This window comes from Mytilus californianus, unplaced genomic scaffold (assembly GCF_021869535.1).
Source record: "Mytilus californianus isolate M0D057914Y unplaced genomic scaffold, xbMytCali1.0.p SCAF_2, whole genome shotgun sequence".
Lineage (NCBI taxonomy): Eukaryota > Metazoa > Mollusca > Bivalvia > Mytilida > Mytilidae > Mytilus > Mytilus californianus.
The window spans coordinates 983,204-996,095 of NW_026262668.1; the positions used below are offsets into that span (position 1 = coordinate 983,204).

Here is a 12,892-nt window from a genome sequence, read left to right on the forward strand (position 1 = left end):
GCTATGGTACATGTATTATCTGTCTTTCTTCAACAGATAGTTTTTATACTCTTAAAATCATCTCCCACATTTTGTACTTACTACAAAATCAACACAAAGGATTCTAGAAATATAATTTAATGTGTATCATGTTTTTCTTCAGCCAAAAATATGGGATGGCAAAGTACAGGCGATGGCAGCTTGAAAGGTTGGGCTGGTAGCAACGGAAATCCTGGAGCAAACTCTCATGGTTGGGTATCAGAAAACGGCGGCAAAAGTGGCGGTGTAGCAGGAGTTATTAAAGATGCAGCCAAGGCTGCAGTAGAATCAGCAGCTCAGATGGCAAAGGCAGCAGGTAGAAATATTTATATTCTTCTATCGCTAAATATTTTTTTTATATTATTAAGATCTATTCTATGTGATTGACTTTTTATAACACGACAAAAATCTTCAAAAGACATCATAATGAAACAAGGGCCAAAAAGAAATCCCTTGAAAAAATGAAAACAACACGTTATAAATTTCATGAGTCCGAAGCGCTATTGTGGATTTGCCTTCACCAGGAACGCTCAATGCCAAATATTTGAAAGCAAAAGATGTATTAAGTTGAAAAAAATAAAAAGCTATATAACCAATAATGACCTAAAATTAATAATCAGTAACGAACCTTTTCTTCCACTTAAGAATGACATGTATTTGTATTTAGTGACGGAAAAAGGATGAAAATTATATGCATATGGAGTTGTTAAAAGTTTTCCCCCTATTTTTCCATTTAATATTTCCCCCTTTTATATTTCCATATATTTTTTAAATGTTAACAAAAAGTTGTTGTCTGTTGTTAAAGAAACATTCTGCACACCCGGCTATTTGAGTCTTTGCTCCATTTTCCAGTAATAATAAACACAGAAACTCTATAGCCAGGGGCGGATCAAGGATTTTTGAAAGGGGAGGGGCATAATTCGACAAAACTGTATATAAACTGAAAAAAATGAACTATTGTATGCTACGAAATCATATTAATCGTGCGAAACATGAAATTTAAAAAAACCATTGTGATCAAAGGATATCCATCACTGATAGCCAGTCTTTTACTATAAGTGATTGCCAGGTCTTACCATTACGATACTAGACATACCAGTAAAAGTCAGAGAATATTCATTTATTAAAAACAATCCTAGTTCTGAAAATGTTTGTATTCAAAGTATGCTGACAAACAGTAATCTATCAAATACCGATTGTATTTCCGCTGTAACAGTTACCTAACATTTCAACTTGGTTTTTGTAAAATCGCGTGCTATTTGCCAATCAAAATAGCATCACGCAATAACCTCTTTACCAGAGAAATATGAATTTGCTATGCTGATAACATGGTTTACATCCCATTTCTCCAAAGGCTTTTGTTTTCAATCCAAATTCAGAGAAAACACCTTTAGACGTACAGATTTCATTTTCCATTTTGATGTCAAATCCATGTTTCTTCAAATCATAAAATAAGCAATTGGAAACAGACAGTGCTTGGTCTTTGTTGTCGGCCTTTAGAAGAAGTACAGGTGGAGCATCTTCGATAAACTCAATTGCTTTATCATCTTGAATACCCTCAATTTCATTCAAGTCGCGTGGAAATAAACCGTCCAGATCATCTATAGGCGCAGGGATTTTTAATACATGGTGTTTTTCACTGCAATACACGTAATCAGGTGCCGGCTCTTCTTCTTCCTGCAGTGAAAGTAAATATACTATTGTTTGTCCATGTGCTGTAGCTTTCACGAAATCACGTGCTTCTTTTATCATCTTTTCCTTAATTTCCATGTAATTTGGAACTGGGTCAGGTCTGTCACCGCAAAATGGAAATATTGGTGGCAACTTCATTATCTTATCGCGGAGTTCAACAAGCGCAAAATAGTCAGCCTCTCGGAAAACTGCAGAAAGAAAATCCTTAGGTGGTAGGTAAGTGCTGTCTCGGAGAAATTCTAAAATATGTTCAAAGTAGTCACCGTTTCTGTCAATGAAATACTGTCCATCATCGGTCACATCTAATTCATACCGGCCGCTAAACATAGCTCCTAGCATTGATTCCGGATATTTCCTCAATGTTTCAAGCCTTGTTTCAAAATGCCTACCACCTACATTAAGTTTCACAACTACAGGAATCTATGAATAAAGAAAAGTATATATACATAACCATCATTGAATGTCAGATTCAGATTGTCTCCCATTTTGTCATGTAGGGGGCCTTTTATAGCGGACTATATAGTATGGGTTTTGCTCATTGTTGAAGACCGTACGGTGACCTACAGTTGCTTAAATATGATTCTTCTAGATAGCTTTCTCATTGGCAATCATACCACATCTCCTCTCACACACACACACACAACAAAGAAAAATTGCAACGAACAACTCATAGATTGATGATTGTTTCATTTGTTTTACTTTGTTTGTTTTTGTTTGATTTTTGTGCGGACACCTGTCTGTTGTTTAACGGTTGTTGTAAGAAGATATTGTTTTCATTTGATTTATCTTATCACAAAACATATAATCATGTACAGACATTGTGAATATTTCACTTTCAAGATAACGAGATGTTTGCTGAAGAGTCGCTGATTTCGCGTATTAGAAGAATTATTTACTAGGGTTTCATGAACACAACAATACACGAAAAACAAATAAGAAAGAAAGGACAATCAAGGGCAAAAACTCTTGAACGGCAAAATGTGAAATATGAATATCAAACTTGACCTCCATCTTGTAATTAGCAAAAGCATACAAACATTTTAAAGCATTGGTTGAAAGGTTCAAAACTTATCAAAATTCAATTTTTAATTAATCAAGTACCACAACTCTTGAATGGAAAGAGTAAAATGCAAAAGTGAAAATCAACAGTATCGAACTTGACCTCAATCTTGTCATTAGATACAGCACATTAAGTTTTAAAAAGTATTTTTTTAGTTTTTTAACACAGATTCCAAGATATTTCACGAAACGAAATCCATTTTCCGATCAAGGACCATAACTCCTGAACAGGAATGATGAAAATCGTCTATTTCAATCTTGATTTTGTCTTCAGTAACAATTATTAAATTATGAAATCATTGGTCGATACGTTCACGAGTTTCTGAAAGGAAACGACATAAAAGGTTTATTTAAAAAAAACAATCAACAACCATAATTCCTAAACGGCAAATGTGTTAAACCTGTCCCCTAATTTGTTATCAGTAACAACATATTTGAATTTAAAAATTATTGGTAGAACGGTTTTCATGAGTTAACGCATGGAAACAGTTGGAGCCTCACACACCCATCGTACAACCCTAAATCAATACATGTAACCAGATTTTTTTATCGAAAAAAAAACCGGTCAAAATTAAAAATTTGTATTTTCAAAAAATATTCTAGATAGAGTCTCTTAATCATGATGAGAAGCTGCTTTCTAAGTGTCATAAAATTCCATAAAGGTTTTACAAAGTAATTGATGTCTAAATACTAAAATGCCAGACTGTTTGTAAATTGATTTGATTGATTTTTGGTGTTTTAACGCCACTTTTAAGCACCGCTTTTGGGCTATTTCGTGGCGGCCAGTTTTTATTGGTGGAGGAAGCCGGAGTGCCCGGAGAAAACCATCATCTTCGCTAGCCAAGGGTTACGACCCATTTCCCTCCTCTCCACCCTTGGCAGATTGAGATAGAATTTCGGAGACACAAGGTAATGATTTTCATTGGTTGCAGTCGAAACTCGCTGCATCCAATCAAAAAGCGCCTATAACATGATCACGTGTAAATCTAGAAAGTGTATGTAAACAATTGCCACGTGCTTATTGTGCAACAAGTCTTTACATTCCTAAACATACAACTATATTTAGTGACAATTTGAATGTTTTTCGTCAACTAATAGAGGTTCATGTGTATGTTTCTTGCACAAATGCATGAATGTCAACGTATATTTTCGTTTCCTGCTTTACCAAGTGTGTAGAATCTAGACGCTATCGTGTTTTTACCTCTAAATTGAGGAGTTCAAGTTCTACCATTGGTCTAGAATAATGTATTCGGAATGGGCGTGACTTTAATCTACCGATAGATGGCGCAACATTGTTATTACAAATGTTGCCTTAATCTGCCAAGGGTGGAGAGGAGGGAAGTGGATCGTTACCCTTGGCTAGCGAAGATGGAAAACCACCGACCTTCGATAGGAAAACTGACAATCCTAGTCAATTAAGATTGGAGTCGAGTGCACCCACACGAGCGGGGTTCGAACTCACAACCTCAGTGTTGACTGGCTAGTGATTACAGTAGTAACTACTTAGACCACTCGGCCACCGAGCCCCCCTGTTTGTAAATAAACTGATGATTAAGGCTCTTTTTTACAATGATATGCAATGAATTTCGTTATATTGATATATTGAGGAGACTTGACTTACATTATATATCTTTGGTTTTACGCCTATGTTTTACTGGAGTACTTCTTCTGTGGTATTATTTCTAGTTTATTTTTCCAAATTGAATTTTAAGTAACAATACTTAAAACCTAAAGTAGATCTTATATCTTTCAGCAAAAAGTTAACAACAATATTGCCTTATGCTGACGAATTTTTTACTATATGTTTTATTGTAGAGCAACCAAAACTATTCTGTTTATATTGTGTAATCAAATCAACTTCACAAATTCAATAATAAATTTGCTCAGATTTGGGCACACTTATAAATATATAAAAAATACATTATGACACACCAGCAGATAGATATCTAGTTCACAAGAAGTCTAGAACTTTTATTGTATTGTATTATTCAAAAACGTTTTAATCAAATCGTTTCATTATTCAAACACGCCTAAATTAATCATCGTATTATTCAAACACACCTAATCATTTTATTATTCAAACACACCTAAGCCTTAACGATGACACATTCCTTTTATTCATATTTCATATAAGCGAAAAAAAAATTCAGTTTATAAATTACAAAAGTTTGTCTTAAATATGAGAATAGAACCATAATAGAACCTTAACCACTGTTTCTGGTTTGTCACAGGGGCGACACTCAAATTATTGGTTTTATAGGATCAGTTTTTAATCGTTCTGAGGAATGTTTAGGTTTGAGTGTGTATATGTGAATATTTGGATTAATTATGCTCTGATACGTCATTACTTAAATGTTTTACCTCCTTCTGAGAGTCCGGACACTGTGCGTGCAAAGCCATTTCGTGGTTCAAGTCACACAGTTTACGTCTGGGGAGAGAAACGAACATACTTCGTGATGATTAGAATGATAGACCGATGAGGATCCAGGTTTTTCGAAAGGGGTGTGGGTGCACAAAAAGGCAACTTTATCAATTGTACTTGTAAATAGTCTATACATTAAACATATATGGAGCTACATAAGGGAGCCCGGGCCTCATGCCCTCTCCCCGAACCCGCTTATGATAGAAGCTTTATAATTGTTTTGTTTGGTGTGAAAACTAACCATGTCTGACATCATGAGTTCTGCATAACATGCAACGAATTATTCTCAAATTTAATGTCCCTTGAATTTATTAGAATAAAAGATCAATGATGATTATACTACTGTTACGCGCGTCCTTGATCAAAACGGATTAATTTGCGTAAATCGCAGCAACTTTGGTTGACTTGGTTGACATTAATCATTATAATTATTTACAAAAAAAAAAGAAAAGGAAAAACTATGACACAGATAAAGAAAGTCCTTTTACTAACTTGTGAAACCTTATTAATAACAAAGTTGTTTTTTTTTATTTTTGATAACTGTGTTTTTCCTGAATCAACAAAAAATGTAACCAAAATATATGTAGATCTGTTTACAAATTGTGACCTACATACAAATATACTGTTTTAATGTGTACTAGTATTGTGTACAAGGTTTCCATTTCGAATATCTATAAAATGACGTTGTTTGAATGAAAATTTTAAAATATTGTAAATACATGGCAATTTTCTTGAAGAATTTGATACAGTTCAACATATTTCAAAATGAAAATGGTAAATAACGTTTTCGGCCTTATTTTTTTGGTTACGAAATATTTTCATTAAACATGTTAAGCTGGAACATTTTGAATTGTTTTAACTTTTCTTTGGCCTAGAATCAAAGCATTTCAAGGCATTTTATTTAAAAGGTAAAGAAAAACAAATAAATAAAATATTTTGCAGTAGAAATTCTAGTGACAAAACATAATTTTCTTTCCAAATGAGGCATTTCAGTGTTTTCGTCTTCTCATCAATTATAACACTATTAATCAACGTTCTGTTAATATTTAATTCACTTATAAAGACACAATATGTATGATAATAAAACAATATTATGATTTTGTGCTAAACACTTCGAATGTGAGGACCAGCAGGGTAAATGAGTGTAATCAAGGTATAATAATGATGCTATGTGAACAAAATTCTTGCTTACCATACTAAGAATATTTTACTACATACTGGCTGTATATTTGTAACAGGAACACACGGTACTTGGTATATACACCCAAAGAAATCTAAGAAAAAATAGCAACTCATATTCTGCATTAACTAACATTTCTGAAATGGATTCATTAAGACAAATTCGGAGAGATAATTTCTAAAATGCAAATAATTCGAGAAGGCAGTTCCCACATGGGCATTGATGAAGGCCATTGGCGTATCCAGGTGGTGTTCCGAAGGTACAAACCCTCCCTTTTTATGAATATATTTTTGTTTTTTGTTTTGTTTTTTAATTATGCGAACGGTTCATGGTGTTCTGGGGGGTTGGAACCCCCTTTTCAAAATAACTGGATCCGCGCCTGAATACGTCTTAATAAACTAATAATTGTAAAAAAAAATAATTAAATATTTTCATAGACAATTTTTTAAAACTTGAACTTTAAGTCTTTATATCAGCAGATATATATATATATATAGTTATATCAAAAGTTCTCTTGACAAGCAAAACAACGGTGAACCCGAAATCTTAGTTGTTGAAAATGATAGATTTCGGGAAATGTGTCATGCTAATGACTATCAGGAACAGTCTGTAAAAATTGATGTATTGAAAGAATATTAGACATTTTGAATACATATTTTCCAGATTTATTTTATCAACATTAACATTTGTTTTTTTTTATCAGAAATAATGATCATGGTCATCGGGTTGTCTTCTGCTTAAAGTTTTTGATTGCCCTCTTCGTGTTTTCCTTTTTATTAAAAAAGTTTAAGGTTAAAAGCGGGTATGGGTTTTGCTCATTGTTGTCAAAAGGCTGTACGGTGACCTATAGTAGTTATTTAAACTTCTACGTCATTTGGTCTCTGATGGAGAGTTGTCCAATGACAATCATGATACCACATCTTTTTATATCAAATGGCTAAACTTATATTACCTGCAGTTAATGTTTCTATTGATTCTATAATAATCAGAGATAATAATTCTCGATACTTTTGCGAACCTTTCACAGATAACCTGGCTGTCATTGACGTTGAGTTATATTTGATATATCTTTATTTCAGCCAAAGCACTGGCAAACTGTTTCAATCCTTTGTCTTATGCGATGGCATGCCAATTTGTCGTAGATCCAAGAATAACATTAGCACAACAGCACACAGACAACCATACAGATAAAGCTACAGCAATGAAGTCAATGACCACGTGGTGTGTCGCGCCATCAAACTATTTTACCAAACTTCCACCAAGATCTAGGTACACCGTTAACTCTCATTTTTTTTAAGTATTCGTGGTCTTTCACTGAACAAGTTAATATTCCCTTTAGATTTTTTCTTCTTCAAGAATTTAACAATGTAGTTCGCACATGTAACATAAAATTAAACGAACAACTTGAGTACCAGAATAGTACCCTCTGAAAATCGATATTATGCTTTTTGCTTTTGAGTGTTATGTTAAATAAATAATTTAATTCTTTATGAATGTAAGGGGGCCGCCATTTGATTTTCGGGGAGAGGGAGAGGTGTGCAGGATGATTTTTTTTTCATCAGTGTTGCCATTGTTTGATTGTAGCTACAAATGTGACAAGTGTCCGACGATGCCCGCACCTGGTGGTTATGGCTGTCCAAGTTTAACTGTTATGAGGTATATAGAAAAATTAGCAGCCAATGGACCAGTGACGGTAAGTTTCAAATTTCCGCAATCTGATAATAATACAGATTCTGTGTCCTTGCTTCGCTTACAACGAAGTGTTGTCAGATACTTGTAAGTAAAGAGTGCATTTCAATCAGATTGCTTCGTTTACAACGAAGTGTTGTCAGATACCTGTAAGTAAAGCGTGTATTGCAATCAGATTGCTTCGCTTACAACGAAGTGTTGTCAGATACTTGTAAGTAAAGCGAGTATTTCAATCAGATTGTTTCGCTTACAACGAAGTGTTGTCAGATACCTGTATGTAGAGCGTGTATTTCAATCAGATTACTTCGCTTACAACGAAGTGTTGTCAGATACTTGTAAGTAGAGCGTGTATTTCATTCAGATTGCTTCGCTTACAACGAAGTGTTGTCAAATACTTGTAAGTAAAGCCTGTATTTCAATCAGATTGCTTCGCTTACAACGGAGTGTTGTCAGATACTTGTAAGTAGAGCGTGTATTTCAATCAGATTGCTTCGCTTACAACGAAGCGTTGTCAGATACCTGTAAGTAGAGCGTGTATTTCAATCAGATTGCTTCGCTTACAACGAAGTGTTGTCAGATACTTGTAAGTAGAGCGTGTATTTCAATCAGATTGCTTCGCTTACAACGAAGTGTTGTCAAATACTTGTAAGTAAAGCGTGTATTTCAATCAGATTGCTTCGCTTTCAACGAAGTGTTGTCAGATACTTGTAAGTAGAGCGTGTATTTCAATCAGATTGCTTCGCTTTCAACGAAGTGTTGTCAGATACTTGTAAGTAGAGCGTGTATTTCAATCAGATTGCTTCGCTTACAACGAAGTGTTGTCAGATACTTGTAAGTAGAGCGTGTATTTCAATCAGTTTGCTTCGCTTACAACGAAGTGTTGTCAGATACTTGTAAGTAAATCGTGTATTTCAATCAGATTGCTTCGCTTACAACGAAGTGTTGTCAGATACTTGTAAGTAAAGCGTGTATTTTAATCAGATTGCTTCGATAACAACGAAGTGTTGTCAGATACCTGTAAGTTAAGCGTGTATTTCAATCAGATTGCTTCGCTTACAACGAAGTGTTGTCAGATACTTGAAAAAGTAAAGCGTGTATTTCAATCAGATTGCTTCGCTTACAACGAAGTGTTGTCAGATACCTGTAAGTAAAGCGTGTATTTCAATCAGATTGCTTCGCTTACAACAAAGTGTTGTCAGATACCTGTAAGTAAAGCGTGTATTTCAATCAGATTGCTTCGCTTACAACGAAGTGTTGTCAGATACCTGTAAGTAAAGCGTGTATTTCAATCAGATTGCTTCGCTTACAACGAAGTGTTGTCAGATACCTGTAAGTAAAGCGTGTATTTCAATCAGATTGCTTCGCTTACAACGAAGTGTTGTCAGATACTTGTAAGTAGAGCATGTATTTCAATCAGATTGCTTCGCTTTCAACGAAGTGTTGTCAGATACTTGTAAGTAAAGCGTGTATTTCAATCAGATTGCAAATTTCCGCAGCATCTATTTCATTGAAAACTCTAAAAAAGAATTTACTCATGGTTTATTCATTTCCTGGGAAGTTTTAAAACTCTAGTTATATTAATAGCCTTGTGTAGGAATTTATCATTTGTGTGGAATATACGTCAAAGAGACACCAACCCAACGACACACTTGGAATTAAAAAACATATATAGATGTAAAAAACTATAAAAATTATAAACAAGTGTCAAAATCTTGAGATATTATGATAATTGTTGGAAGTAAACAGATTAAGGATAATAAATCTAACACACAAAAAAACACCTCTTCAACGTTTGTATCCTCGTGCATCACTGAAGAAACATTGATTGTACAAAAAGACTTAATAAATACTATACAATGGTTATTAAAAAAGTCCATGCTCACATTTGTTCGCCTCTTTTCGCAGAAAACTTATATTAAAACGATCACCATTTTACAGTTGGTATTTGCCAATCATTTAGTCTTGATTTGCACAATCAATCTATTAGTGACTGAAGTATGATGAATCATACAGTCGAAATATAAGTTGCTTCTTTTATTTTGTGGACTTATATTTTCCTTTTCATCTTTTTTTTTTTGTTGTTTTTGATTGCACCATTGAAATATTCTTGCTATTTTACATGATTTTTTTTTTTCATTGTGCACTATTTGTAGCAATCTAGAAATACTTTCTAAAAGAATAATACAATAAACTCAATATGGTATTAATATGGTGTTTGGGTCAAATTCAAGCACTCGCAAAATTCTGGCAAGGGTCGACACAATGAATATTTAGAAATTAAGTGTTTAAAGGAATTGTGTGTATAAAGCCCCCACTTCTTATCAACGAATTGATGTAAATAGAATGCCATATTTGGATTAAATTTTGCCTTTACAGATAATATCTACATTTTAGGTAAATGATTTTGCTGGTGGCTGCCATGATTGTAATTCACCACATTATGCAGGAGATGCAGTTGATCTGAAAAAGGATATGCTCAGAACAAGTGAATTCTGGGTAGAATGCCAGAAAATGGGAGGATGGTTCTTTGACGAGGGAGACAGTCTTCATTGTGATTTCAGAGCAAAGAAAGGAATCAGATGATTTTCAATCTTGTCTTCCTTATTTTTTATGTTTTCCCATTTCCAGTTGTATTATATTATTATTGTGTTACTCTGAAAGATATTATTCTGAAAATCGGTGCAACCTTTCAAGTGTAGATTAATAATTATTGAATGTCACTCTAATTTTTATGTTCTTAACCTCTGTCCGAGGGTCGAGTGCAAAAGGAACACATTAATCTGAATGCAAATACCGGTATCCTAATGTTATTATGATGGAATAATCTTCTAATACTTTGCTTAAACTCGTATGCCCTAAATATTTATGTTGTATTAGTGACGTTTTTGGGAGTCCAAAGTTTTTGTCTGGATTATTTTGGGTGGTGTTTATTTATATAATAGTTATTGAAGAACTGGTCATTATCGTGATATTTGGACTGCCCACAGGACAGCGATAATGACTGAGCCGTAGGCGAGGTCATTATCGCTGTCGTAGTCAATACCACTGTCCTACGGGCAGTCCATGTATCACGATAATGACCAGTTCTTCAATAACTATTATGTTTATTTAATTGAGGAACCATGTTTTTAAAATTCTCATAAATTCAAATTCTTCAAAGCAAACTCGAGTTATTGTACGATTTCTATAGGAAAGAGTAAAGATCAGTCATAGTGATAACTATAAGTCACTGCCATTCATTTAAGTGCAATTTTTCAGAATATGAATACAAAATAAAGTTTTCTATAATTTTATAATTCTTGTTGCTGAGTAGCTTGTCTATATCAGCATCGGAAAGTACGGAAAAACGACCATTTGAGTTGTCTGTAGCAGACGTGCCTTCCAGTTCAGCCATGTTCCAAACGTCTGAATCGCGATTGCGTTTTATTAAAGGGACATCACTCTAAACAGAGAAACCACGCCCCACTGGTCATTAACAAGTAAAGTCTGTTAACGACCGGTTTTCTGGTCCGTTTTTTACTGTTAAAGACCGATGGAATTTTTTACTAAAGAATAAAGAATGTCACATGGCGCCTTGTTATCCAATAAGAGAAGCTAATTCTTAACCGATATGAAATAACACATCCTTTAGCCGCCTTGGCTTTATCATGGCGACCAGTGTTTGTTGTTGTCGGCATGAAAACTAGCAATCCATATTAATTAAAATCGGAGTCGAGCCTGAGCGGGAGTCAATTCACATCAGTTTTTGTCTTAATTGAAACTGATGAAGGATTTTTCCATAAACCCATTTAGTGCCCATTGATATCCGTAGTATACTACAGTCATCTTACAATAGATAACAAGCAGCGAAAGTCGAGAGACAAATCAAGTCTACGACGTAATCTGTATAGACTTTGAATTTTGATTTTGATATAAATCAAAGTTATTTTCTTTCAAATGTGTCAAATTCTGCTAGTTTCTATAGGAAAAACAAGATTTACATTACTATAATACTGTTTGTGAAAATTATTAGAAAGAACGAAGATAAGTTACTGCACAATCAAAAGAAAAAATACAAGCTGCTTATCCGTAATATGATAACTTGTGGAATTGTTTACCAATTTGCTAATTCTGTAAAGCCCTGTAAACTGTGCTGGTCCTAACATTCACACTTCAAATTAGAAGTATAGTTGCGAAGCAAACAAAGCCGGTGTCTCATATTTTACGAAGAATATATTGTATACAGTTTAGTTCATTCCATAATTTGGGATTTGTTTGTTTGCTTTTGCTTTATTCTATATAAAATAGGAGATGTGGTGTGCTTGCCAATGATTCAGTTTTCCAATGAGTAAACTCCATACCGTAAAGTAATGTATAAGAGATAACAAAATTGAAACAATTCAGTTAACCACCGGCCTCGTTTTGTTTACGTGGTGGCATTTTATTTCGTCGATCCAAAGCCTTTGGTTTTTTAACCACTATAAATTTCTGGTCTTTAGCACAACAATTTGGTTCTCTATTTAGTCATTGCAGCAGTACGTAATCTGAAAAAGTTGTTCCTTCCAATTTTCTCCTTTGGTGCAATACAATACTGAAAAGATCTCAACTTGATTTACAAAATGTTATTTCCTATATCTGTCTATCAAATATAAATCCAGACCAATCCTAATATGTTTAACATGCCAGAAAGCATGTGTTGAATGCGTAATACACGAAAATCAACAAATACAGCAATATCCAAGAAGTCAAATGTCATCAATTACTTAAGCGGTAATTGAAAGAAAACTTGTCACGAAACTCATTTTTTGTAAACACTTGATTAGATTTTCGACAACAAAACGTTGCATCAATAA

General features: G+C 34.0%; 2 protein-coding genes across 2 annotated transcripts; one reads left to right on the forward strand and one right to left on the reverse strand.

Annotated features, from left to right (window-relative positions):
• Window positions 1-148: 148 nt before the first annotated feature.
• LOC127728753 (uncharacterized) lies at window positions 149-10,678 on the forward strand. Its single transcript, XM_052236383.1, has 4 exons — window positions 149-334; window positions 7,451-7,640; window positions 7,956-8,064; window positions 10,455-10,678. Exons 1-4 carry the CDS (start codon window positions 151-153, stop codon window positions 10,641-10,643), a joined length of 672 nt encoding a protein of 223 aa, XP_052092343.1. The 5' UTR covers window positions 149-150; the 3' UTR covers window positions 10,644-10,678.
• Window positions 1,240-5,190, reverse strand: LOC127728752 (BTB/POZ domain-containing protein KCTD14-like). The gene is made up of 2 exons (XM_052236382.1): window positions 5,131-5,190; window positions 1,240-2,130 (listed from the first exon to the last, which is right to left on the reverse strand). Exons 1-2 carry the CDS (start codon window positions 5,167-5,169, stop codon window positions 1,312-1,314), a joined length of 858 nt encoding a protein of 285 aa, XP_052092342.1. The 5' UTR covers window positions 5,170-5,190; the 3' UTR covers window positions 1,240-1,311.
• Window positions 10,679-12,892: the final 2,214 nt, after the last annotated feature.

Coding starts and splice junctions, on each gene's coding strand:
- LOC127728753 (XM_052236383.1), top strand. CDS start 151: ATGGGATGGCAAAGTACAGGCGATGGCAGCTTGAAAGGTTGGGCTGGT. Junction 335..7,450: donor TCAGATGGCAAAGGCAGCAG/GTAGAAATATTT, acceptor TCTTTATTTCAG/CCAAAGCACTGGCAAACTGT. Junction 8,065..10,454: donor CAGCCAATGGACCAGTGACG/GTAAGTTTCAAA, acceptor TCTACATTTTAG/GTAAATGATTTTGCTGGTGG.
- LOC127728752 (XM_052236382.1), bottom strand. CDS start 5,169: ATGGCTTTGCACGCACAGTGTCCGGACTCTCAGAAGGAG. Junction 2,131..5,130: donor GTCCGGACTCTCAGAAGGAG/GTAAAACATTTA, acceptor CTTTATTCATAG/ATTCCTGTAGTTGTGAAACT.